General features: G+C 39.8%; 3 protein-coding genes and 1 long non-coding RNA gene across 4 annotated transcripts in view; 3 read left to right on the forward strand and 1 right to left on the reverse strand.

The window, feature by feature from the left end:
• Window positions 1-408: 408 nt before the first annotated feature.
• Window positions 409-7,262, forward strand: LOC121945675 (HLA class II histocompatibility antigen, DR beta 5 chain-like). Its single transcript, XM_088084631.1, has 4 exons — window positions 409-876; window positions 1,700-1,969; window positions 2,176-2,457; window positions 5,442-7,262. The coding sequence occupies exons 1-4, from the start codon at window positions 810-812 to the stop codon at window positions 5,738-5,740; spliced, it is 918 nt and encodes a 305-aa protein (XP_087940757.1). The 5' UTR covers window positions 409-809; the 3' UTR covers window positions 5,741-7,262.
• A 3-nt stretch (window positions 7,263-7,265) lies between these two features.
• On the forward strand, window positions 7,266-12,511 carry LOC121946178 (vitelline membrane outer layer protein 1 homolog). The gene is made up of 4 exons (XM_042490648.2): window positions 7,266-7,528; window positions 9,390-9,502; window positions 10,697-11,003; window positions 12,389-12,511. Exons 1-4 carry the CDS (start codon window positions 7,319-7,321, stop codon window positions 12,389-12,391), a joined length of 633 nt encoding a protein of 210 aa, XP_042346582.2. The 5' UTR covers window positions 7,266-7,318; the 3' UTR covers window positions 12,392-12,511.
• A 2,076-nt stretch (window positions 12,512-14,587) lies between these two features.
• The window catches only part of LOC148188311 (uncharacterized), a 103,556-nt gene continuing 90,663 nt past the window's right edge, over window positions 14,588-27,480 (forward strand). Inside the window, exon 1 of the long non-coding RNA XR_015777982.1 lies at window positions 14,588-14,853. This is a non-coding gene — a long non-coding RNA (uncharacterized LOC148188311). The remainder of the gene's footprint in view (window positions 14,854-27,480) is intronic.
• Window positions 19,178-27,480, reverse strand: part of rftn1b (raftlin, lipid raft linker 1b) — a 140,255-nt gene continuing 131,952 nt past the window's right edge. The window contains exon 10 of the mRNA XM_042490029.2: window positions 19,178-26,912. Coding sequence (XP_042345963.2) covers window positions 26,283-26,912 — 630 coding nt within the window. The 3' untranslated portion in view covers window positions 19,178-26,282. The remainder of the gene's footprint in view (window positions 26,913-27,480) is intronic.

Below are 27,480 nucleotides of genomic sequence, written 5' to 3' on the forward strand. Positions count from 1 at the left end.
AAACTACATGCAAACCACATTAAAATGAAAGGGAACAGCTCCCTTTAAATAGAGTCTTGTATTTATTAACCCTTCATCGTGGCAGCCTGTGTGAGAGCGCTGGCACCTTCACAAAGTCACCATCAATTATCACAGCACCCACTGAGCTTTTGGGCACATTGCTGCTCCTGCGGTGACACGAATGATTAGCAAATAATGTTCGTCATGTCTGCCTGCTCGTGTGTTAATACTGGCACTGAGTGGCGAAGCGCCAAACTGCCTCTTTTCTCTGCTGGCTTTATTTGGTTCGAGTTTGAGTCTAATTATTTTCTCAGTGATGGATGAGATAGCTGCCACGTTTTTAATATGCACGTGTGTGAGGCTTCTGAAGGATTCATTTGAGGTCTCAAACACTAAAAATTCTGCAGCTTTGATTTTCCAATAAAAGTTCATATTCAGTGGTGAAGAAACAGTGCATATGTTGGACGGAGAACAATGCCGACTGACGAGATACAGAAGTAAAAGTGCCACACCAATAGGCACTGCTCTGTTGAAGAGTAAAACTAGACTGACCACATTTTGTTTTTAATGATCGTGTAGCCTAATTGTGGTGCAGAGATTCATCGCCTATTAAGTAATTCTGAGCAGGACAACAAAATCACGACTGTGACAAAACATGAAGGACCTGTTTATCTCTGCACGGCTCTTGCACCAGTGTTTGCGTCATCTGTTTCATGAGGAAGCAGGGTGCAGTTTTCAGCTGGATACTTTTTAGGAGCTGTTGTGGGTTTTTTGTAGATATGCAGCAAGTAGTTTTCAGTGTTTAAGAAATGACGGGGCTTAATTTTCTCTCCAAACTCACAGTCTTTATTGTTTTACTGTGCAGCACACCTGCAGGTAGGTTTCCTCATGTATTCCTCTTTTACTTCATCTTTTTTTACATATACTTTTATATTATTTATGATACTTTAATAAATGCAGAAAGGTTGATAGAATAGAGGGCAAACCATACAATCCAATACAAACATTTTAATGTAACACTGGGTTTCTGGTGCTTTTAGTCAGTGATGGATTTAATACCCAAACAGTAAAAGTACAGATATCTTAACAGAAAATTACTTTGATAAAAGTTAAAGTTACTTATCAGATAATTTTTTTAAATAACATTCTTAAAGTATCTGATATTTACTGTATCTAGTTTCAAAGTCTCAAAAGTAATTTTTTGATAATAATGAAACCTGAGCAAAGCGGCTTGATTTCTTTCACATGGGTTGGCAGGGTTAGGGTTAGAAACAGTGAAAGAATAAATGACCCAAACATTAGCAACAATATGGTAAAAAGTATAATTCTTTGTTAAATTGCTTAATTATTTAGGGGAGTATACGAGGGAAGGAAAAGACTGGATTTAGTTCTTTAAATTCTTTAAATTGCAAAAAAAAAGACCTCAATCAAAGTGTCACCATGGGATTATAATTCATCCTTAAGGTGACATGAAAGTTAAAATCCATCCTGTTGAGATATTTCAGTTTGAACCAAAGTGATGACTGACTGAGTGATGGAGCCATAAACAAAGTCATGCCACAACTGTAGTGATTTAATTATAAAATACTTCCTCCCCTGAAGTAGAACAAAAGGGTCTTTGTTCAGCAAATGCTGAGTTAAACAAACTTGACTGATTTTATGATATCAGTAATCTGTACTGGTTTTCTGTCTGTTCCAGGTGGCTATGTTTATCAGATGATATATGACTGTGAGTACGGTGACAACATCACGGACGTGGTCTTCTTTGTGAAAAACATTTTTAACCAGAAGATCACCACTCTGTATGACTCTCGGGTTGGGAAGTACGTAGGGTTTGGAGAGTTTGGCATGAAGAACGCGGCGCATTATAACAGTCAAGCTTGGAAAATGAAAGAAAGAAAAAGACAAGTTGAGACTCTCTGCAGATACAGCGCAAGATTATTCAGAAGCAGCACACTGGATCGAAGAGGTACGTTTCTGTGATTATTACACTCCTAACAGCACCACTTCATGTGGCTTCATCTGGAAAAAGAAAACAATTGTTCTCTTTAATTAAATGGCTTGAAGAAAACTGTTTAGCCGCTGATTCACTCTTCTGCACTCTGCCTTGAAGCAACCTCTACATCCAGCGGGTCACTCAGCTAATTTTTCCCTCTAATCATTTCTACACTCCAGTGCCTCCGGTTGTCAGGGTCCAGCAGACCCAGCAAACTGACTACGGGAAGCCGTCCATGCTGGAGTGCAGTGTTGTGGGTTTTTTCCCGCAGGAAGTGAGTGTGAGCTGGCTGAGAGACGGGTTAGAGGTCACCAGCGATGTGTCGTCTACGGATGTCCTCGCTGACGGGGACTGGAGCTTCCAGGTTCACTCTTACCTGGAGCTGACACCCAGGAGAGGGGAGAGGGTGAGCTGCCGGGTGGACCACAGCAGCCTGACTGAGAGCCTGGAGGTGGACTGGGGTAAGGATTAATCTGGAGGAGAAAATGTGCTTGAAATATAAATGCCTCACATCATAAATGAGCAATATTTCTTCTTTACTCTCCATGTTTCTACTGGAATTAAGTAAGTTGTAAATTACTAACAATATTTATAGAAGTGTGCATGGAAGTTGTGCTTCTCTGTCAGCCTTTTAAAATGCATTTTTTCTTTAGTTTAACAGTCCAAAGATAACGTTTAGCTTTTTGGAGATCAGCGTTACAGTCCAAGAAATACTGAATAACCCTCAAATGATAATTTGTATGTCAGTTACTTGTCCCATGTTTTGGTGGTTTTGTGAAGAAAACTCTTATTTTTGAACAAAGAATCCAAAAACTGACCAACTTTTTTTTAAAACATTGTTTTTCAAGTTTACAAATAGTACAATATTTACAGGTAAAATAAAGGGGAATTAAAATGGGAACAATTAAAAAAAATCTACATTTAAAAAATAAATAGACAAACAAACAAACAAAAGAAAACACGAGAATAAATAAGTACATAAAATAAAATAAAATAAAATAAAATAAAATAAGATAGAATAAAATAAAAAGGCTTCAGTGCAGAGGGTGTCCAGTGGCTGAGTGGATGAAGCCGGCGCCCCATGAATGACTCCTGCTTGTGGCCCTTTGTTGCATGTTGTCCCCTCTCTCTCTCAGCCTTTCACGCTATTGATCTGTCCTATCTAATAAAGGCTAAGAAAATGGCAAAAAATAATCTTTAAAAAAAAAAAGGTGGTTGTGGTGCAGCACAGGTTTGTCCAATTATATTTCCAGAAAGTCAATTCAGGCTTGCTGTGTTTAAAAAAAAAATCTAATCGTAAATATTTACAAGTTGGAGTCTCATAATTATGAGGCCATTACATGGAGCTGGTGTGTTGTCTCGATCTCTCTTTGTTCCTCCCCTCAGCTGTAGACTTTCTCACTTGGCCCGTGCATTTTCCAATCCCGCTGCTCTCTTTCTGTCCAGCAGTCGTCCCTGGTGCGTCGTTCCCATGTTTCCACATCACATGACCTTGACACCCACCTGCTCACCTGCTCCTCATTCCATCATCACTCCTCATGCCAGCCATCCTGCACTCTGCACCCTGCGGGTTGTCTGTTGTGCCCCCTGTAGTCATATCGCTCCAGCTGCTGTTTTTGTTTGGCTTCCTGCCTGTTTTCTCTCTGCTTGCTCCCTTTTTGAATTTGTTTGCTTTCACTGATCGACTGCTTGTTGCCGACCTCTGCTTTGAACCACGATTCAAGCTCCATTTACCTCACCCGCTCTGGAGTCCAAATATCTACCAGAACTGTTAGTCTGAGTGACAGGTATTTTAAAAGCAGCATTGAACAACGGGGCGGTTCACCAGCTGTGTTGACACATGAGATTTGTGAATGGAGGGAGCCTGGAGAGTACTGAAAACAGAGTGGGAGTCAAAATTCGCTACTAGAATAAAGATGAATGCGAGAGAAACTGCTGTCCAAAAAGTGACTGACTTGTCTGTGTGTCAGCCTTTATATTTCTTCAAAGCAATTTATATAAATATGGATGACCACTAGATAAAAATACCCATTCTGTTTGCAACGTAGGACTCTGATTTCACTAATTTCATTTGCTGCAGATTAATTAGTATAAATTAATTAATTAGTCGCCCCCACAAAGTCGGATTTGGCCTGAAAGCTGATGACCAGGGATGTGTGAGAGTTTTTTATACAGCACCCATCCGAGTTAATGTGGCAAAATTGTCAGGACTGAGGATTGAGACAAAGACAGAAACAGTACCGTGGTGCTCTCCAGGGTGTGTGTTTTTTTGAGAGAGCAAGAGAGAAGGAGAGAAAATATTGAAGGTGGACTATTGCACATAATATTTGTGTAAATTAATAATAGTTTACTCGGGACACTGACTTGTCACTTTTTGACTCATCTGCCTGATCCGCAATGTTTTCCAATATGCTTTCCCGTGTGTCGGAAGATGCACCCATGAGTCCCGGGTGTGACGCATCTCTGTAGTTCTGAACTATCACTCAGGAAACTTGTACGAGATAAGCAAAACAAAAGCCTGGTGTGGCAGCTGGATTTATTTAAAATCCCCGCAACCAATACATCCAAATGAAACCTAAAACCTGTAGTTTTTAGTCGTAATCTGTTAATTTTGTCCATTGAAAAGTCAGTCAAGGGGTGCCCAGTAGCCCTGTGTACAGAGGCTACATCCTTGCGGCCGCGGGTTTGATTCCAGCCTTGGCCCTTTGCTGCATGTCATCCTCTCTCTCTATCACCCCCTTTCACTATCACACTATCCTGACAATAAAGGCAAAGAGCTAGAAAAAAATAATCTTACAAAAATAAAGAAAAACTCAGTCAAAATACTGTATACAGACACACAAACTATAAATACTTTATTTTTTTTGTTTTTGGGGGGCTTTTAATAAAAAATAATGTTAGAACGGCTGAAGAGAGACAGGAGAGGTGGGACAGAGAGGGGGGATGACACACAGCAAAGGGCCACAGGCCGGATTCAGACCTGTGCTGCGTCAAAAACTTCAGCTGTAAAACGTTGATATTTCCACTCCAAAAGCAGAATTGTTTGATATATAAAACTTTTTTCCAGTATCTGATTAATATTCCCTCAATTAAAGGGGCGGTGTTGGGATTCATACAGTTTATAAAACCAAAAGTTTATTTTAAAACGAATATTAGCAAAAATATGTAGCTCTGCAAGAGAGTGTATGAATGTTGAAATATATTTCATAATGAATCTAATGTCAATATTAAGTCAATTTGCTGCTTTGAAGGCACAACATTTGAATTGCCAATGAGAATTAGATGAGAAAATACAATATTTGTCAGATTTAACGTGACCTCCTGTATAAACCGTGCCCACGTCTTAAATCTGAATACAGATGCGGAGCTGGATAATGATGTCAGTGTTCACTGTATGATCTGATCTGTGTGCAGATTAAGATTTCAGCGTCATTATTTCTTTTAGACACCTCGTCACTGGATGCGAAATACCTGAAGATGATAGTGGGGATCATCTTCTTCTTCATCGGCTTCGCTGTAGCCGCTGGTGGAGCAGCTTACTACTGGAGGAAACAGAGGTGCGTTGACGTCATGCTCTTTTCTTCTGTGCAGTATTCAGTTTTATTTTTAGACGGTGAAAACGCACTAACACATGAAATAAAACAGGTCATTCGGTTTTCTAAAAGCTTTCTTTTTATGTTTGACTTCAGCCAATTAGGTCAGCAAAGTGACACACGTCATCCCTCAGAGTTAGTGAGGTTTTAACACAATAAGAAAGTTATGCTCAAGAACTGCATTTGGTTAAAATATGGAGAATTTAAGCTTATGAACAATTCAGCTCAAAAAAAGAGAAAATTCTCAACGCTCTCTACATGCCTGACCGCAGTGTGAGGAGAAAAATGGCATTGTGGGAAGATGACATGATGTTTTGTTATGAAAGTGGCCCCCTGACACAGCAGAACTCCCCTTCATCAATTTTGTCACCCAAGGACTCAACTGACGTGTTATCCCTCAAAATATTGTGCCATAAATTGTTCCAGTGTTGTGTTATGATCGTTCTGTAGGATTATGGTGTCAGAGCTGTCACTTACAATAACTGTCTCACCTTGGAGGAAGATTCATAATCTTAACGTTGCATCTGTGTATGTTGGATCTGTATTATGTGTGAATGAAGCATCATTACGAGAGTATTTTATTAATCCTATTAAAAGAATGTAAACTTAGAGACATAACTTATACTTATATACTCTTACAATAGCATAACACAACGGTGTCATGCTGGTAAGTAATGTATTAAAGGTTCAGTCTCTAGGATTTTGGGAGATATTTTGGCAGAAATGCAATATAAAAACTATGTTTACTTTGATCGATATTCACCTGAAAATAGAAGTTGTTGTTTTTATTACCGGTGAGGTGTTTGGGAGCAGGTCCTCATCAACGGAAATCCCAACGTTTCACCACCGCATCTCTACAGCGGCCCAGAATGGACAAACCAAAAGCTGACTCCAGAAATGGATATTTGCAGTTTTGTGTTTTGGCATTTTGGCTTTTTCAGGTCAGCCACTAGTTAGTAATTCTCCGTGATGAACAGCTTCAAAAAACGACTTCTTTATTCAGTGTTTTTTGATGGGTTTAATTAGCTGGTGTGTTTATTTTAGAGAGGGAGAGACCTCTGCGGATAATTTGGCTCCAGGTAAAAACCTCCTGAATGTGTATCAGAGTGAAAGGATGAGCACACGTTAGTAGATGCTGGGCTGGCCGCCCGCCTCCGACATGTCAAACATCACTTCGGTTGTCATTGAGTTAAATATTTATGGAAGCATAATCTTATGTGCAGACTTACTTTTTCACCTCTTGATTTATCAGTGAAACCAAAGTCTGATTGTAAGGTTGTTTACCTTAATTCAGTTAAAAAAAATGTCTGGACACGGCAATTCTCAATCCACATACTTTTTGTCTTGAACAACAACCATCCTTGCAACATCGATTACGAGACTTTATACATGTAAAAGCTTCTGTTGCTGCTGAATCTTATCCTGTGGATTTGTAAAAAACCTGTGGATTTTTGTGGAGTAGAAATGTTAAGTTATGATTGGTTTCACTGCATGTTGCCAAGTAAAAGATGAATGAATCATTGGAAACCTAGCAGAGACGCTTTCCTGAGAAAAAACATTTCTTTCTCCAACACCAGCTGTTCAGTCCCACGCCGCTCTGCTTCTCTGTAAATGATTCAACCTGATACAATTTTGGAGTTGACTAGGAAGCTATAAAAGCTCTGAGCCTGAACCCTCGGTACTTGTTAGTTGGCTTTTCAGAGTGAAACACTTACTGATTGCTGTCAATATGGCAAGTCTTTTAACTGCTGTGGCCGTGCTGGCCGTGGTGTCCGGTGGACTCTGTGAGGAGAAAACCTTCCTGCAGCGAGCTGGTGTCGCCTTTAACAGCAGAGCGTACGACTCTCTGCTCACTGTGAACAACGGAGAGGGGTTTGGAAACTGGACCTGGCCCGAAATGTGTCCTGAAAACTTCTTTGCTGTTGGATTCAGTGTCCGGGTAAAGAAACTGACTCTCTCACATATTAGAAATATTTTTTGTCAAATAAACCTGCTGCAGTGAGGCAAAGAAAAAAAACTGAGGGGCAACACGCACAATAGGCAGATAGCACTAAAAAACTGAGTTTATCTCAGACAAGTTTATTTTTTGTTAATGCAACTTAAAAGGTTTGAGTGAATTGGTTTCTTCAAATGAACTGAGAAGCCACAGAGTTTTAAGTTGTCAAAACTAATATAATAGAATAGAAAATATCGTTATTGTCCGCCGGGGGAAATCTGTATTCAGCCCACCAAACACAGAAAACACGATGATAAAAAGCAGACAGTCAGTTAGTAAAAACAAAGCACATAAACAGGTGATTAGAGACACGTAACACAACAATCAGTTCAGGTAACTGTCTGTCCGCGGTTTAAAACTCATCACTCATCATTTGTTTTAGTGGAGATAAACTGAGTAAATAAAACTGAGGTGCTAACGTTTGTTTAAACCTTTGAAACTTGAGCAACTTGGCTTGATTTCTTTCAAAAACATAGAAAGAAGGGAATAATCAAACAAGAAATGACCCTAAAAGTAACAAAAAATTTACAAAGAGTTACAAGAAATTTGCCTGAAGAAAACAAAGAAAGAGGGAAAAGTAAAACAAACAAGCAAACAAGGAAATTACCTTAAAAAATGCTTAAAATTTTGAAAAAAATCTGTAATAGTTTTAATACAAAGTATTGATAGTTAAAACATAGTTTTCTTGACATTTTAAACTTTTCATAATTTCTCGCAATTTGTGGGACATCTCGCCAAGCTGCTCATCGCCTTTTTTCCTGGTTTTCGAAAGAAATGAAACTAATTTGCTCAGATTTCAAAGTGGTAAGAAGATAGGTTTAAGTTAGTCTTACTTGACTGAGATACATTCTATTAACACATTTTTAATACGTTTGGAGAAATGCAGAATTTGAGTTTACAACACTTCATAGATTCAAGTTTTATTAAGTGAATTGATATTAGCTTTATTATCAAAGTTATTTCAACATTAAATACTAAAGCTAGTTGTACTTGGACTCATGTTTTAAGCTTTAATTGTTTAAGTTAATAAACTTGATGATTTAAGCTGATTTAAGGTAATTGGTTTCCTCGAAAGTTTGAGTTGAACTAACTCATGAGGTTTTTAAGTGAAAACAAGATAATCGAAGGTCAAACTTTCATAACTCTAATTATTTCTTCTTGTGAACAGAATAGTTGTTAGCAGCAGTCTGAGTCAATTAAATAAAAATGGATAACTTCTAAAGTTGCAATCTTTAGAGTTCAGAATTCGCTCCTTCTTCACTGCAGCTCAGCAACAGCACCGACAGGGAAAAAAAGAGAGGAAACTGTACTAAAAAGGTTCAACTTTGAAAGAAATCCACTTAATTTGTTCAGGTCTGCTGAAGCTTCATGCATTTTTGCATCGGTAGTGGGGACTGTGGATTTCGTCTCCCATCTTAAGAAATTACTTCACAGCCAACATGAGGAAGAACAATTACTGCACCCAAAAACTGTTTTAATGTACAAAGTGATTGTGTGAGTATGGATTAAGATAGCTTCGAAAAATAAATGTGAACTTATCCTTTAAGGTTTCTTAGAGGGGTGAATTAAAACCAAAAAAAATCTTGACCCTCCTGAACAAACAACACTTAAAAAATATTCCTTTACATGAGTGTTAACCTGGGATGAACTCTGAATCAAAAAACAACTCTTGTTGATTCAGATATGAACCCGCGCCTCACTTCTCTACAAAGACTGAGCACAATCTACACTTTGAGCTGATATGACGAGATAACCAGCTGGTTTGATCAGAGCTGCTTCTGGGAACTCTTTTCTGTTTCCTCAGGTGGAGCCAAACCAGTACGCGGCAGACGACACCGCCCTGAATGGGATCCGCCTCATCTGTGCCAAAGACGGGAGCCGAAGCTTCCTGTACTCTGTTGAGTCCCACACCGGCTAGTGAGTGACCCACAATGACACCACGTATCAGGCAAACAAAGAGTTTACGACCAATGGTTTTAAAATGGGGAAATCATTTACTGATCGTTTATAGATCTGTTATATGGCATTAATAATTCCCACTGACAGGCGTTTATCCCCTGTTTTGTGATAATAATTCAGTTATTCATGTTGATTACCCGTTAATTGACTTGGGTTGAATGGGTTAGTCACTTTCTATTCTTTTTAATTCAGCAGTAGGGCTGCACAATTCATTACAATATTATTGAAATCACTGTATGGCTAAGCGCCATATCCAAGTCACAGGAGCTGCTATTTTTTGCTAAATGTAAAAAGTGTCATAACATACCATTAAAAATGGAAAATTGTGATGCTACAAAGATGCCACAGCCTACACTTTTTAACTCTTTTCTTTTCTTTTTTGGTTTTTAAAACTAATTTTCAAGTTACTACTATTTTTCACTGTTTTTTGTTAGTTTTTGAGTAATATCTTCTTTCAAATCAAGCCAATTTGCTCAGGTTTCAAAGGGTTAAACAACATTAACAAAGCTGTTAGTTACAAAGTGGTGCACTTTCAGTAAAAGTGATTGGCTTTGCTTTAAAGGTGCAGAATGGAATTTGTTACTTTACAAGAGAGTTTTATTTGGAAATGCAATCACTGTCTAATGAGTAACACTTTATTTATCTGTGTACATTTTATTTATCCTCCAAAATTTGGGGTTTGATATGGCCCAATTAATACAATTCTTTTAATTTTAGTGAGCCAGTCAGCAGGAGGAACTCCGCTGTTGAACACATCAATAGAAATGTTTTCCTCTGCCCTGTTTGAGCTCGTCTCCCACTCACACTGAAACGTTTTTATGATGTCTTTAAACATGCAGCTGTTTGTTGCCGTGGCCAGATCTGCGTGGTGAAAGGGATCCTTGATCTCAGTGGGAATAACCTGGCTCTTCTATAAAGGTTAAATAAGAATAAGATAAATAAAGCAGGCACTTTGAAAGCAGCAGGCTGGCAGTTTCCCATCATGTTCAGAAGAGGGAAAAAAAAGCACCAATTTCTGCCAGGATTGCAAATTAGGTGTTCAGATGTTGAAATGTCTTAACTTCCCTCCAGTGTTTCCAGCCCTCACCTTGGATCTCATCCTGATTTTTTTCTCCCACATAACTCCTTTGGGTTTTCTCCTCTCCTGTCCAGTTTTGGTGACTGGTCCCAGCCCCAGTACTGCCCCAGTGGCGTGCTCACCGCTTTCCAGCTCAACGTGGAGCCCCATCAGGGTCTGTTCGGCGACGACACGGCCGTCAACAACATCAAGTTCCGCTGCAGCAGCAACCCGACGCTGGAGGGCCCCGGCATGAGCTGGGGAGAGTACGGCCACTGGAGCGAGGAGTGTCAGGGCGGAGGAATCTGTGGCATCGAGACCAAGATGGAGGAATACCAGTACGGCCTGGACGACTCCAGCCTCAACGATGCGCGCTTCCATTGCTGTGCCAAGCCTCAGCAGGTGAGACTGAAGGTTATAACAGAAACCAAAGCCCAGACATGGCTGAGGTTGTAGCGATGAAAGTGTTGCATCACCTCAAGTCACTTGTGTCTCAGCCAAAATGTTGCACCTGAACACACCACAGAGACTACAGCCAGCGTCAGAAAACCAAAAGACCAACAGGACGGACTCAAGATGAGCTGCTTCTACTACAGAGCTCAATGGCTAAAAAATTCTCACCTTTTATAACAAGTTTGTTTTGATCTCATGTCCTCGTGACTTCAGCCCGTTGTTTACTTTCCTCACCAAAGTTTCTTTTCTCTCGTGTATGAGTTAAATTCCAGTGATTTTAGTCACAAGGCACGTTTTCATTACAGATTTGTGCAAAACTTAAGTGCTATTTCCGAAATGTTGATAAAACACAATACCGAGATGACTGCGTTTCCACTGAGTGATGCTGTGGGATTTCTCCTCTGGTGATAATATTCCAAGAAACACGGCGACGGATGTTCAAAACATAAGCAGGTTTATTTCTATTGCAGCCAGTGCACTAGCTGTTATTTTTCCAATCGAAGGCGACGTAGGCGTGTTATGTGAGCGATAATGGAAAGGCAAGGCCGTTAAATGTGGAAGCAGCCACCGATTATCCGTTCAACTTTTGAAGAGTTATGTGATGCTATAGCACCTCTTGTAGCTCCTGCTGCATCATGAGGGAGCCAGTTCCTACTGACAAGCACATAGCCATGGCATCATGTGACCTATTGAAGGAAAAAAAGTGTTTCCATTGCAGTTTTGCGAAATACAACTTTTTGAATCACCTGAATTACCACCTCATGTGAGTGTAAACACTTTTTTGCAACAAGTGGAAGTTTTTTTCAAAATTGATGTGTTTCCAGACATATTTTCCTAATTTCAATTTGCCCTACATGAGGGTTAATGAAAACCTGCTGACAGACAGGCTTCGCCATCTCTGATGCAGATTCGACATGCTGAATCATCCAGAAAAAAGCCAACGAGGGCCGACTAGTGCAAATGCTGCAAAAATATGGGGTATTTGTACAGCACATTTCGTACCCAGAGGCAAATCCAAGTGCTTTACAGATTAATCACGTCAAAGTTTATTGAAGCAAAATCACAAAACATGCCTCAAAGGGTTGTGCAAATAGAAATTTGCCACACAGTACTCTTTACTATACTCTTGTCAGTGGGGCTCAAAACTGCTAAATGGCTACTAAATGGACCTTGAGGTGATCTTGTTTTGTCATTTTGGATGTATAATTTGGATCTGAATGTGTAAGAGCAAGAAGGCTCTATGAAATTATACAAATTTAACCCCTCATGAATATACTGTTCATTTATCTGACAGCCACTCACTGACGTTTATGACCTTGTGTTTTTATTGACAGTGATCAGCAGGTGAACATCATGCAGACCTGAATCCAGTCCGTCTCCGATGCTCCGAACTCAAAGAAAAGAAATAATAAAGCTCATTTGAGTTGCTGCTGCCTCTTGAATGATTTGAAGATCTCGATGTGTGTAGTGTCAGTTTCTTTCTTTTTAAAAACTCAGTGCGACTGAGATCAGAGTTCAGAGCCGTCCACGGTAAACTGCCTGACTGTTATTTGTCAAAACATGCAGCTCTCCAAACAAAGTCGAGTGTCACCTCTGCAGGAAAAACAGAGAGATTAAGGAGCGCCGCTTCAAATCGAGTCCTCATCTGAAGAGCCTCTCTCTACATCATGTTGCCCCCTCATCACCTCTCATCAGCATGAGAGCGCCGTGTTTTCATATCCTGTCTAATGAGCCAATGAGCTCACAGCAAAGTCATAATAAGCACGAGCACAAAACAGAGCCGCTGACACAGGCGTTTCCCAGAATTCCTGCTGGAACTTAGGTAATTAAGAAATGACAAGAGAGGGGGATATTAATTAATTTACAGTTTAAGGCCTGACAAAGGTTGATAAGACGCCGATTGGCACACACAGAGGTAATTGTGTTAATTAATCGGTGAGTAGTTAATCTGCTCACACAGAGTGTGTGCGGAGGGTTGGGGAGGGAACGCGAGGACGTTATCAAACACTGCGGTAATGGTTTTCAGAAGATTCTGCAAGTCAAGGCAAAGTGATTCTAGTCTGTAACGCACAGCTACAGAGCGCTTCTCCGTTATGGTAATAAACTCAGACTGACCTCATATCTGAGTTCAAAGTGTACTTATTGGAGTTAGACGCTCAAGTGCACTTGTTGGTCTTCTTGGGAGAACGGATATGCTAATATCAGCAGGAGGAGGGCTGACAAGGAAAACAGCTGTGAGAGGAGCTTAATAATGCAAAAATACAACTCTGTCTTAAGAGTTAAGAGTTTTGTCTTAAGAGTACAGACAAATGATTACTGAAGTTCTGACAGCAAAATGCGTCACCTTTAAACGGCTGAACATCAAATCAGACTCAGTTACTGATGACAGTCATTATTAACTGTGCAGCTGAATGTAGGTGAAATTAGGGCTGGCACAATAACAAATTTTTAGGCCTTCTACATGATTATTGTGGGAAAAAAATCACCATGTTATTACAATAGCTTTCAAGATTTTAATAATAATAATAACAATGCTATCAGTCAGATTAATCTTAAACTGTTTTAAAAGAGTTGTGTGTTTTTTTATGAATTACACAAAAAAAAATCAATAATAAATTATTAAATACAAATAAAATAGGAGAGGTGGAGAAGGAGACAAAGCAGGATAATTTATGCTGGATACCTTATACAATACTGTCATATGTGTATAATCAACTTGATATCAGTGGTATTTTTTAAATATCACGGTTATGGTTAATACTTGTGTATTGTGACCATATACTGTAAAAATGGACGTAACAGCTCCCCCAAAATTAAGCCAAAACGTCTCGATCGCCCCCTGGTGGCAGCCTGCAGTGTAGGTTATAATTTGTTTTTCTGGTTTGGTTTTATTGGTTTTGGTCCAATAATATCCTCTTTTGTCATGTGCACTTAACTGCCTAATAGCAAATCTTAGCCTGACTTCAAACATAAATACTAATAAGTAACGTAAATATATACATAACTTAAGTTTTTTCTACTACTGTACCCCATTCAAAATATACAGAAACTGTTGTAAAAACTTGAATATCAAAACCTACATATACAATATACCAACATAAACATTTTTACCAAGTATGAAATACATGATTAAGTGTCTCTTACACAACACATAACACAGTGATTCTTATTTTCAGGTGAATATAAACTAATGAACGTAGAGTTAATTATATTATAACTAACTGTTTAATATTGTGTATCCCTCAAAGTTGCCATAGGGCAGATACAAATTTTCCATCACTTTCACTATTACGGTGATCATGTGTGGAAGTTTTTGGTTAAAAAAATAAAATTTCGGCTGTTGCACTGTCTGCTTTTCAGCCTAAAGTTTTATTACTTATACATTTAGGAAAACCCAGGACACTCTGCTACAATATGATGCATCATTTCCACCAGCAGGTGTCCCTAAATCCTACACACTGGACCTTTAAAGCACTACCCGCCCAGCGCGCCAAAGTGACCGGAAACAAACCTACCCACACATTTCCAGGTGCATTGTGGGTGTGGCTAACATGCAAACAAGCTAATGGTGCAGCCTGCAGGTGACTTCGCGTGGGAACTTTTTACCTCGGAGAGGTGTGTGAGGCCTTTCTGCGGTTTGTGACACTGATGTGGCCGCAGGGCGATAATTTAAGGACTCAGGAGCCGAGTGGACTGGTTTTACTGTGGATTAAAGACTGAACCAGCAGAGGATTTTAACTGGAGAGGAGGACTGAGCGCTGCACGAGACTGAAAATGACGTTCAGACAGGTGAGGACAGGTGAGGACAGCACGCTGTGTTGCGTGGAAACGTTGCGTCGTGTGTGTTTATGTGCAGAAACTGTGCAGTGTTGGTTTAATGTGTGTGTTTGTGGCTGCAGCTGCTTTGAAGCTCCTGTTTTCATGTGTGTGTTTGCTATGACGGTGTTTTTATTCTGCTGTTTCATAAGCTGTGGAGTATAAACATGCTCGCTGCACTCGCAGTAGTGCCATATTTTATTCTGTGTGTCTGCTCTGGTTAAATGTAGTGAGGCTACACTGAGAAACCAAATTTTTGTGCTCTGAATCAGTTTCTTTTTGGTTGAAATGAACAGTTCAAAATTAGGTGCAGGAACCAGTACAGAGCTGGTCCCATGTCGGTGGAAAAGGGTTTTCCGTGGTCGTTTTGTGTGTCTTTGTAGTTCCTTTGCTTGTTTTAGTGGTTATTTTGTGGCTTTGTAGTTTCTTTGCTTGTTTGTGGTCATTTTGAGTCTCTTCCTGGCAGATACCTGTTAGTTTGCAAGTGGTCAGTGACACTTTGTAACAAGTAGGACAATTCAGTGATACATCCCTGCTGAGTATAGTACTCATTCAATCCGTATCTATAAGTGGTTTTGTAATATTGTGGTTTTTTGGGGCGTTTTATTTCTCTCTGTAGTCATTTTGCGATTCTTTGCAGAATCTTTGCATCTCTTTGTGGTCTTTCTTCTTTCTTGTTCCCAATCTGATCTTTTCAGATCAGATTGGGGCCACTTTCATATGTGACTCTAAATCAGATACAGATATGTGGGTTATTTTTAATGAAATATGTGACCTCAGTCTGAACCACGCGACCCGTATCTGAATACTGTGTGACTTTTACGTCACCCTAGATTGACAGTTTTCTATAAAATGAGGAAGACTCTGTCCATTTGCATCAGTTTTTCTCCTCGATGGGTTGCTCTATCAGATCATGGCCATTGAGAAGTGCCATAGAGCCTCTTGTTGTTCTGGGCATGTGGGCCACAGCAGCGCCGTGACAAGCTCACATTCGAGTATGATATTGGCCACATTTATACAATAAGATGAACAGCTACATTCAAAAATATGATTTACAAAAAAATCCAAATTGAGCACTAAGGCTTACAGTGTGAACACAGTGTTTGAGTCTCTTCCTGGCTAGTACATGTTAATTCACATTTGACATTTTGAAATGAGGGCCAGGTGGCCCCCTGACACTTAAGGCCCCGGGGCCTGTGCTCAGTTTGCCTGTTCAGTTATCCGTCCCTGCTTGAGTATGATATTCTAGTAATCTTTCCATCCCTGCTTTGACTTTGTGAGCAAAATCGGTGTAGTGTCCCTTTAAGGGCATTTTAAGCATTTAAAACTTAAAGGGATTTATTGTTTTTACATGTTATGAAAAAAAGCTGCAAATTCACACTGGAGAAACTACAACCTGCAAATGTTTGTTATTTTCATTTCATTTGATAGATTAGAGATTAGGTGTCAGGAATTACATTTGTAGCCAATTAATTTCCTCTGGATCAAATACTCACCAAAGATTTCAGCTCTAACAGAGTCCTGTGTAATTTTAATGTGTAACAGCCACTAGATGGCAGTGCAGCGTCTCAGGGAACTTAAACCCACATCTCACCAGAAACAGTGACATTTTATGGCAGGACACATCCAGAACAAACATCTGAGACTGATTTTTATGGCTGTAATGAATTCTGAATCAATCAATTCAATGTTGAACACCTGGACCAGCCGTGCAGCTCCACCTCTTAGTGAACCACAGAGACCCTCTGGGCACGGAGGCTTAAAACCTGCATTGAATCAACATCAAACCCGACCTGAATGCTGTTATGGCGTCCTGCACCACAATAATTCAACTCTCAGAAGGAACTTCATTATTCAAAAGACTCTGCAGCCTCAGCGAGTTGTTGAGCCGCATTACCTCTGGGTCCTGGAGTGGAACCTCGAGGATGTAGCGCCGCGGGTCATAATGTCCAAACCACCGGCTCAATGTGCGTCTGACCAGCTTAGCGGTCCCCAATCTGCCTCAAGAGCAATTAACGCCGCCTGTACTGAACAGAATGGATATGGTGATGGTGGTTTTGGTTGAGGGCAAAGCCCTCGTCTTAATGACCGTACGCTCCCCTGAGCTCTGAGCTCATGACTTATAGATCACCACCGGCTGTGTAGACTCAACTGTAAATATACTTCTGTTCATAAAACACCGTAGGGTCATTATCATGGCTGCCGGCCTCGGTTGTTATGTGAAATATTGATGCATGAGGGACAGGTTTGGGGCTGAATGGCATTGTTTTGATGTAAGGGCGAGATGAATGGTATTGTTGTGGTGTTTGGGTGTAATAACTGTAAAGCTGATCTATTCTAAGATCACTGCAGTAATAACCAGATGGAGCAGTTTTTTTTTTAAAAAAAAAGGAAAAAAAGACACCTTATCCTACTTCTTTATGTATTTCTACTGTGTTCAGTGGACTGAAGTTTTCATTTCGTCTTCCAGTTACATTCCTCCGTGGACTCGCTTTGTGCACAACTAGAACAGATCATTGGTAAGAACTTTTTTTTTTGCCGGTTAACGACACACAGGTAGCTTGAGCACCGACCTGACTGCTCTGTGTGTGTGTGTGTGTGTGTGTGTGTGTGTGTGTGTGTGTGTGTGTGTGTGTGTGTGTGTGTGCTGATTCTCAAGGTTGCAGGTAAAGCCGCTGTAGCTCTCGACTCCGCTCATTCTCGTGATGTTTTTTCTATAACCTCAATCCATGACTTGTGAATATCTTGCAGGCTGAAAAGACAGCTTTGTAGTCAGTTGCCCATGGCGATACTAAAATAAATATAAAATCTTTAATGTCACATGCAAGTGCAGGTAATTTATATTTCCCACAGTGTGATTTTTGCTGTGTAGCAACCGTGTTATTGTATAAAATTCTGCACGAATATTTATACTTTGGAGTGATTCAAGTAAGATAACAGTTTATATCTCTGTCATTATGAACAACAACAAGACTGAATTAGAGTATTAAATGGGCAGTTTTTTATTTTTTGGGGGGCTAAATCGTTCACTTGGACTTGTTCACCCAAAAATCAGAAAATGCCTATATTTTCTCTCACCTGTCGTGGTTTTGATCGATCTAGATTGTTTCGGTGGTGAGTGTTAAAGATATCAGCCGTACAGATGTCTGTCTTCTCTACGATATAATGGAACTAGATGGCGCTCAACGCACAATGCTTTCACATTTTTAGACATGAACTTAAAAAAAGACAAATCTCATACATCATCTAAATGTTTAATTTTAAATTTTAAGTTGATATGGCAAATTTATTAAGCAAGAATTCCTTATTTACACAACCAGTAGATACGGAGCAGCATTAGCAGTCATTTTTCAGGCCACCTGATGAATTTCAGTCCAGTATTCACTCTTGTTTTAGTTCTATTTTTGGTCTCCACTAAATCTTCAGGCGGATATCTGGCTGTTTAGCAGGGAAGTGCTCCATTTTCTTCACCAGCAAGTCACTAATTTTGCTCGTGCACTATTTGTTGTAGAGTAGTCGGCTGCAGTATGTTTGCAGAATTGCACAGCTGCCTGCTGTATCAGGAAATAAGGCTGCGGAAACCTAAAAGAATGAGCTGAAAACCCTAAAATGCACCATATAGAGCTCAGAGTAACTGCAGTCGACACTATGAGCAGCACCTTTACAATATGTCATGTGATCCATTTAATGTAAAAATATTGGTTACACTAGCCTTAAAGATACAGTTCACCTCAAAAATAAAAAAATACCTGTTTTTTTTCTCTTTCCCGAAGTGTTTTTTTGTCAGTATAGATTGTTTTGGTGTGAGTTGCAGAGTGTTGATTATGAACGTACCGGTTCATAATGATAAATGACTGTGATCTTACTTAAATCACTCAGTAGTATAAATATTCTTGCAGAATTTTACACGATAACTCTGTTAGTGTGCTGTCTTTTCACACATTTGCACATTAAACCACATCTCTAAAATATAGATACTTGCGATACTTACAGCAAAATCACACTGTGGGGAATGAAAAATACCTGCACTTGTATGTGGCATGAAATAATTTATATTTAATGTATGTATTTTTGATTTTGTGGTGAATTCTCCCTTTAAATGGATTCGGCTTCACCTCTGATTGCAGGGTGTTTGCATCTGTGGAAATATTTTCCCTCAAACTGAAAAAGGAAACAGCAAACGAGTTCGTCTGGAGCTAAACTTCAATTCCTAAAAAAAAAGCTTTGTGCTTTGTTACTTTAAATAGCAGCTGCTTCAACAAACAGAAGCCGTTTTTCCTTTGACACAAAAGAAGCAAAGACGCATGTACACATTAAATATAAATCATTTTATAATATACAAATTGTACAGATGTCATGAACAATAGGAATGTGGACATACTCGGGATAGCAAAGATAAAGAATACTTCTTCTTCCTTGATAGCAAACACTGCTATGCAAGTGACAACAGCACATGATCAAAGATACTCAACATTCAAGATGGCAGCCGAGGTGATAAAAAAACATCAGAGACAAAAAAACCCAAGAATACATTTTCCAGAGGCTGTGAGCAAGCTAAAGTGACAACACAGAGGGAAAAAAATGACGGCATCCTATTGTATCATGTTCTGTCATTTCTACTCTGCCCATTTCACATCATAGTAGCACACAGGAAATGAACCATTTTATTTTTCTTTACAGCGTTACCAAGAACGATTGCACCAGCGCCACTACTGAGGCTCAGAGACAATTATGCTGATAGAAGACGGGAAACTGTTTATTACCTTTTTTTTCTTTTTTTTTTTTTCTTTTTTTTACACAAACAGGCAGAGTGCTGCAAATGTATATTTAAGTCAAACATTAGTCAAAGGTCTCCTTCTTTTCACGGACGGCTGAGTTAACATGGTTCAGCATCATTTAACTGATGGAGTGTGAGATCCTGCCTCGCTTTTCTCTCCCTGTCTGTTTTTCTTATTACCAGATTAAAAAAAAAAATCTCAATTACCCACAGTCCCTGGAGTGTGCTCATGTCAGAGGTGAGACTGCACTGCCACCAATCAGCTCTTATCGGGGAGAGATGGGGCCCCGAAGGCCGCGGCGGGCGGGCGGCGGATACAGGGCCGGGTGTAACTTTTGTCAAGATTCCCATCATCCTTGCTTGTGGATGTCGGACCGGCATGTAGTGAGTCGAGAAAAAAACGTATCACATGAGATCACCTCGCACCTTAAAGGGATAATTTGGATTTTTTTTTAAAGTGGGGTTGTTTTAGGTGCTCAGTTTATCACATACAGTGGATCGGTCCGCAGTTTGGAGAAGCAAACTGGAGCCCGACAATTAACTGCTGTGGATGAGGGTCAGCAACAAAACCGTTCTTTAACCGCCCAAAAAAACCCCAATATTAGATTAAGTGTACACTATATGGAGAGTATTTTCCCCATTTTATCTTTCTGTCAGACAGCCCTTTTTTGATGGGGAAGATGTTAAACCTCTGAAACCTGGGCAGGCATCAGTTTTCTGTGTCCAAACACCATTTTTGTACCCATTATACCTTAAACAAATTAGGAAAAGGTGACAAGAAAATGGCCTGAAAATAAGTGTAAAGAGAGAGATAGAAAAATTATTAGAAGTTTTATAATAAAAAAATGAGAAAATGTAAAAAAAAAAGTAGTTTTATTGTTTGAGTTTTTTTGTTTTTATTTATTTATTACCTATTTTCTTCTCTCTCTTGTCATGAAGCATCAATTTCAAAAGTTTATGCCTTATGCTTTTGCTTGATGGCATAGTCATCCTAGTTTTATTATCGGGCCGTCTTTCCAGTCAAGTCAAAGCCACCAGACTCCATTAAGAAAAACAGTAATTTTCGCTCGCTGAACACAGGAGCTGCCGGTCCACCGCTGCTTCGATCGGTTTGTCAGTTTGTGTTATTGTGTGACTTTGGTGAATCCAAACTAACCCTTCAAAAAGCCAAAATCACATAATAACACAAACCAACTAACTGATTGAGACAGCAGTAGACCAGCAGCTCCTGTGTTCAGAGATGTTAAAATCACTGTTTTTGTCAATGGAGTTTGGCTTTTAGGAGAGCAATATAACAGCCGCATAGTTTTCAGTAATTCACTGTCTGACATAAAGATAGATCAGTGAAAATACTCTCAATACAGCGTACACTTGAACTGATACTGATTTTTCTTTAGGTGGCTATAATATGTTTCATTGCTGACCCCAATCAGACTCGAGCCGGCTTCTCCAAACTTGGGGCGTGCTGACTGACATTTACTTTTTGTAACATACTGTCTATGGATAAGTACCTCATACAACCCCACTCCAAAAAATCTGATCCGTCCCTTTATCCGATTTTCTAAACTCTGCTTTTCTAGTTAAAGTGGAATATGATGAGTCTGTTTTCACAGGATGCCAAAGGGGAATAAATGTCACAGCTTTAGATTAAAAAACACAAAAAAAGGAGAAGGGCGAGTATACTGAAACAAATTCATATTCATAAAACAGATAGATGACAGTTAAAATGTTTATCTCAACGCTGGGGAAAATGGAGAAATTGATTAAATCTGACAAAATAACTTGATCAGGATTCAGTGGGGATATTTCTCAAATATTCATAATGATCTCGTCAGCTATCAAAACAAGGCGTCTTTCTGGTATTGCCTTTCATAATTCATATTTGTCACATTCTGACAAACGTGTGAAAGTGACAGCTGAGTCTCAGTCGCTCCAGTCGGGAGCAAGAGGGAGCATGAAATATTTCTTGAATACAATAAGTGCTTATTAAAGCTCAAACAGCCCAAAGCTAAAAGCAGCCGAGAGAGTGAAGTTTAAATAAAACAAGAAAAGAAAATACCACAGAGAATATTACGATATGACTTCATAATTCAATATTATCAGAGTGGTTATTTTGTCATGTGCTCGTGCAAACTCCTGTGTACAGCTGTGGAAAATCCATCCTGGCTCAAACGTGACCCATGACCTTGTCTGCCATTAGCGATCATGCTCACAGTTCCGTCATAGTGGAGGGCGAGTGGACAAGGAGCGTATGTGTCTGGAGGTCACGCACACGGCGACCCCCTCTCAGTTTAAACCAACAACAGCCCTCGGGAGGTAGCTCGAAGCGTCAGTCAGAAATACATTTTAGCAAGCTTTAGCGGAACAGCAGAGGCAACACAGTAAAAACTCTTGACTCAAAAACAGAACATTCACAATAATAATAATAAAAAAAGTTCAAAAATAACTCCAAAACATATTACCTTCATATAGACAAACACTTTTATCCCCTCACTCTGAATTCCAGTAATAAAACGAGGAACAACAGCTTCAAAATACCAACACTGACTGTAGCAAATCTTTCCTGTTTGACTATAACAAACATATAACACTTAAAATCACCATTGTGCCTCTACAGGACATTTCTAAAAGCAGATCGTGGGCCATTTACAGTATAGTAATAAGGCTAAGCTGGTCACAGTTTTTATATTCTACTCTACACAAAAACACTTTGCCATTTTACATTGAAAAGAATCTCAGCGGCGGGTGGATTCATTAAGGAGAGCACTTATTCAGCATAATCGATCTCACTTGTTTGTGGTTGTTTCATCTCCGAAAAAAGGAGATGTTGTTCTTGACCATCTATTCCCATAAAACAAAAGATCCAAATTATGACAAATGACTGTGTGAAGCAGGACGGCGGGTAGTTTGGCATAGAACCTGAGCAAATTGGCTTGATAGCGTTCAAAAACATTAGAAAAGAAATTAGCAATAAGAACATCCTCTGAAAAATGAAAAAAAGTAAAAGTTACAAAACAAAAACAAGGAAATAACCTCAGAAAAGTGCTTAAAAATTATTATAAGAATAATGAATTCTGATAATTCTAGATATAGTTTTTCCCTAGAATTTCTATTTTTTTCCTTTAGATGAAAAAAGATTTTCTAAAAAAATCTTCTAAAAATCTTCTTGTTCTACTTCTTGCAATTTGTGGAGCGTTTCTTACAAAGTTGCTCATTGCCTTTTTTCTCCATGTTTTTGAAAGTAATTGCACCAGTTTGCTCAGGATTTCTCAAGTTTCTTCTGTTTAACCCTTTGAAACCTGGATCAACGTCATTTTTTGTGCTGCTATCAGAAAATTGAAAAAAAGTATTTTTGAAAAAGCAAGGTAAAAATGTCTAGGGGAAAAAGGAATAAAGCTGGCCGTAAAGCATATTTTTATCATAATTATCATAATTAAATATTTCCAATTATGCTCCAAAGTCAATATAATTTTTAAGCATTTTTCCAACGTGATTTCGTGATTTTCTTGTTTTCTTTTTCTTTTCTTTGGCTTTTTTTTTTTTTTTTTACTTTTACTTCTACTTTTGCTAATTTCTTGCTAATTTTGGGGTAATTTCTTCTTTCATTAAAAAATTATTTTTAAAAATCAAGGGGAAAGATGTCCAGAAAACCATATTTATTTTTATCTCAATTATATATATATTTAAAATTGTGCCACAATATTATTATTACATTTAAGCACTTTGTCGCTTTGTCACTTCTCAGGTCTTTTTTAAATTTAACTTTATGTTTTTTATTTGTTTTTATTTTTTAACCAGTTTCTTACAAATTTCTGGGTCATGTCTTCTTTAGTTGCCCGCCCCGGTATTTTGCTAATTTGCTCAGGTTGTAAAGGTTTAAATACCTGTGAAAGGAGTCTGAAAGCAGCACAAGTTAAGTTAAGTCGCTTCAGGTTTCAAAGTCCTTGATTGGCCAAAGGTTTCAGTGAATGTTTTCAGACGTGTGTGAAATATCTTTGCAAGAATTTTTGACACCTCCTCCTCAGTGCAAAAATGATCCCCAATGACATCAGCGTAAAATCTGAAGGCTATTTCCTCGCCCCGCCGTCAATACATCCCCCAATAAGTGACCTCCATTATAAATGCATGATTCCTGACAGATACCCCACTGACAAAACCCATTAGTGAGCTAATGAGAGCTCTGCACCGTGAACGTCGCCACCTTCCCACCTCCCCCCATCCCCCCTTTTTAAAATGGAAAGCTACACGATGCCATGAAACAGCACATTATGACTCGGTTATTGTCAGAAATGATGTCTGGAAAGAGGTGCTTAAAGAGCTGGAGGTAAAATAATGGAGGAAATCTCAACAGGGGAATGTGGAACGCAAACGGCCGTTACTTTAAATGAGCCTATTCATTTCTTTTATTCGACTCTCTTCGGCACTGTGGTCTCTCTTTTGCTCTCTTTCCGTGTCTCTCTCTGTCAATCTCCAGCTTTGGTCTTCGTAAACAGCGAGTCTCGGCCCTGACCACACGGCTTAACGTTGTCTCCGCGCTGATGAGAGCTTTTGTTTGCGGTCGTTCACTGGAAATGTAATTAAAAATGCAACTTTGTGCAGAAATAAATCCTCACCTCCCTGTATGTGAAAGCTAACTAGGTGCATCTAAAAATGAGTTCTGCCCCTCCGAGCTGCAAACATTCAGCTGAATTTCACATCCTTATCTGACTCGGCTTTGAATATGGAACATTCTGTATGCAAGGTGAGCTTAGCGCACCACACCAAAGAGTGATTATCGGCTCTCTTTGAAGCACTTGACGGCTTAGAGCTCTGCGTAAACAATTATCTCTTCACCATACTTTGGATTGCCTGTCGCAACAAATGCCTTTCCCATCACCTCTGCCGGCGTTCTCCTCCAAGTTACCTCCACATCGCAACTTACTGTGGTGCACAGAACGAAGGAAATAGTGATGCAGCCTCAGATCACGTTAAGATGCTTTTCTGAGCACGCCTGCCTGCCCTTATATTGTCAGTCGTGTGGATGAGCACTGTGACCTGTCAAGATTCTGCCTCTTGGATTTTCGGAGCTGTCTTGTCTTTTCTCAGCTTCACAAACTGAGAAAAGCTGCTCAGTAAAAGTACCTCTTGTAACAGGTGCTATATCTGGGTGCGACTATGAGGACTGTCTCAAACTATTCTTTAAAAGCGAGCAGAGAACTTTCTTCGGTCCATGATCACTGCTGTTCTGTCAGTTTTTCTAACCCCTCAATTCATTGCAATGAGAATCATATAACGCTCCTCACTCCCTTAAACGCCCGGTCACACCAGCAGATTTATTCCCATACTTTGGTGAAATTTGTTGTTATAGAGGCTTGGTGACGTAGGGACTATTAGCCAGTTGGCAAAGTATAAGTGCTAACAAGCATGTGTGTTTCCATTAACCCTCAAATTGCACAAATTGAAATTGCAAATGTAAAATACGCCTATTGCAAAGACATCAATTTTGAAAAAAACCCCCAACTCATTTATAGCAAAATAGTTTTTACCCTCACATGAGGTCCTTTTTCAGGCGATTTAAAACAGTCGTATTTTGCAATGCTGCAATGGGAACACATTTTCCGCTTTTATAGGGCACATGATGTACAACAAAGCAATGTACCGCCTCATCAGTTTTGTGCATATAGCCTGGCAAACACCATACACACACCTGTGGACAGTGGTGTTGCTAACGCCAAACATCTCAGCCACTACCCTGTACTCTGCACAGGTAGCCAGTTTATAAATAGCTATGGCTATGTGCTTGTCCGTAACTGGCTCCCTCAGGCGTGATGCAGCAGGTGCTAAAAGAGGTGTTATTGTATTGCAAAACTTTTCAAAAGTTGAGCGGATCATCCGAAAGTTTTAAATCCACAATTCCTCTGTGAAGTCATGGATTATCACCTCCCAGAAATCCCTCATACGTGGCTGTTCCAACATAATAATACAGCCTACATGGCTGATGTTTTGACATCCATCTCCATGCTTCTTGGTATGTTATCGCGAGGGGAGAGGTCGCTTAACATCACTTGTTTCAACGACATTTCAAAAATATTGCTTAAGTTTTGCACAAATTTGTAGCTCTTCTAGATTTTTTTCTATTTTCTCCCTATTGGGCTAATTATGAAATTATGACTGTCAACTAGCAGTTACTCAATCACTAACAGGAACAATACGTTCACACAGTTCTTGCTAATTCCAGTGCAGGTGTGACCAGGCCTTTAAAGTATTTCCTATTCTTCTCAAACAAAAGAAAAACGCTCCTAATCTGATCATAAGAAAAATCTAGATATTCACCCTCCTGCTGATCCTCATCCAGTGATTCCAGTGTCTCCACATTGACTTTCCTGCACTATCGGCTTCTGTTTTGGATATATACATTCAGTATGTGTGGTTATACAGTAGGGCTGATGTCTGCGGTTACATGAAATCGCTCTGAAGCTACACTGTGGCAGGTTGCGGGGGAATAGTCTATGAAAGATGGTCGGTTTGGAGAATGCTGCAGCGATGGGGATCAATGCCCCTTTAATTTGGATCAGGGACAACACTGTGAACCAGTTCTTTAGATGGGGACTTTGAGAGGTAGGGCAGGGGAAAACCTTGACTTGGACCACTTGGGACTACTCTTGAGTCTCCTCTGGGCTTTGTGCGGCCTGCGAATCCATCACGATCTCCTTGGCGATGACCTCCACGCCTGCTTGTTCCTCTGCCTTGCGTTTGATCCCGATCTCGTCACCCTCGTCTTTCTCGTCATCCGTCTCCACCCCGTTTTCGATCACAGCCTCCACTTCCATGTCCTCCTTTTCTTTGGTCTCGCTCTGTGTTTCGACTACGATTTCCGTCACCTCCTGGATCTCTCCGTTTTCTAAAGGCTCTCCGTTCTCTTTTGATCTCTCTTCATCCAGTGCTACCTTTTCCTCTCCCTCTTCCTCTGTGCCGTTTTCTGCTCCCTTTTCTTCTGTTTCTGCTCCTCCATGGTTCTTTTCATCAGTCTCTATGCTGATTTCAATGCCCTCTTCATCACACCTCACCTCCTTCGATGTCTCACTTTCTCTTGCTGCCTCCACACCTGTTGCGTTCACCCTTTCATTCCTAATCTTGCCTTCCTCTTTCTCCACCTTTTCTCTTTCATCGAGAATCTTGGGATCCTCTGCCTCCCTCTCAGTTTTTGTTTTTTTCTTCTTCTTGTTCTTCGCCGCATCTTTGATGCAGTTCTTGTTGGACTTGCCTCGGGGCTTGAAGATCAATTTCTGAAAGTTTACATTAGCATGTTAGTGGAATGCATTGCAGCTCTTTAAATATGCTTTTGGGCACAAAGCAGGGCGCACAGACTTAATTAAGAATGGATCACAGTGGATCTAATATTGCATTGGGATAACGAGCTAATTCAAATGAGTCTCATTGATGCCGAGACGGAAATTGAAGCCATTTTGAGGGGACTTATTGGTGGCCTCCAGGCCTGCAGTCTGACCAAACAAACAGGCAAAAAATTTAATGCAATATGTCCTCAATTACTTGAACAACTTCTGCAGGGTTCAACACACTGCAGGGATATAGAGAGCTCGGATAGACTGCAAAGAAACGGCCAAGAAAATCTTGTTAACGCTAGCAATTCCCTGAGTCTTAAGGCCTATTAAATTTGTTGTTGTGATGGCAGTTTAAATTCGGGTCACAGAAAGCGACAACATGGATTCATTCCACTGCGGACAAAGGTTAGCTTTAGAGGTTATCGCCACTATTCAGGGTCGCCAAAAAAGCATTACCAACCCTGCTTCTCTAAACAACACATTTGTCTGTTGCTGAAGAATTCCTGATATC

Source organism: Plectropomus leopardus, chromosome 11 (assembly GCF_026936395.1).
Source record: "Plectropomus leopardus strain MGB_pleo_1.0 chromosome 11, ASM2693639v1, whole genome shotgun sequence".
Lineage (NCBI taxonomy): Eukaryota > Metazoa > Chordata > Actinopteri > Perciformes > Serranidae > Plectropomus > Plectropomus leopardus.

Coding starts and splice junctions, on each gene's coding strand:
- LOC121945675 (XM_088084631.1), top strand. CDS start 810: ATGACGGGGCTTAATTTTCTCTCCAAACTCACAGTCTTTATTGTTTTA. Junction 877..1,699: donor ACTGTGCAGCACACCTGCAG/GTAGGTTTCCTC, acceptor TGTCTGTTCCAG/GTGGCTATGTTTATCAGATG. Junction 1,970..2,175: donor CAGCACACTGGATCGAAGAG/GTACGTTTCTGT, acceptor TCTACACTCCAG/TGCCTCCGGTTGTCAGGGTC.
- LOC121946178 (XM_042490648.2), top strand. CDS start 7,319: ATGGCAAGTCTTTTAACTGCTGTGGCCGTGCTGGCCGTGGTGTCCGGT. Junction 7,529..9,389: donor CTGTTGGATTCAGTGTCCGG/GTAAAGAAACTG, acceptor CTGTTTCCTCAG/GTGGAGCCAAACCAGTACGC. Junction 9,503..10,696: donor GTTGAGTCCCACACCGGCTA/GTGAGTGACCCA, acceptor TCTCCTGTCCAG/TTTTGGTGACTGGTCCCAGC.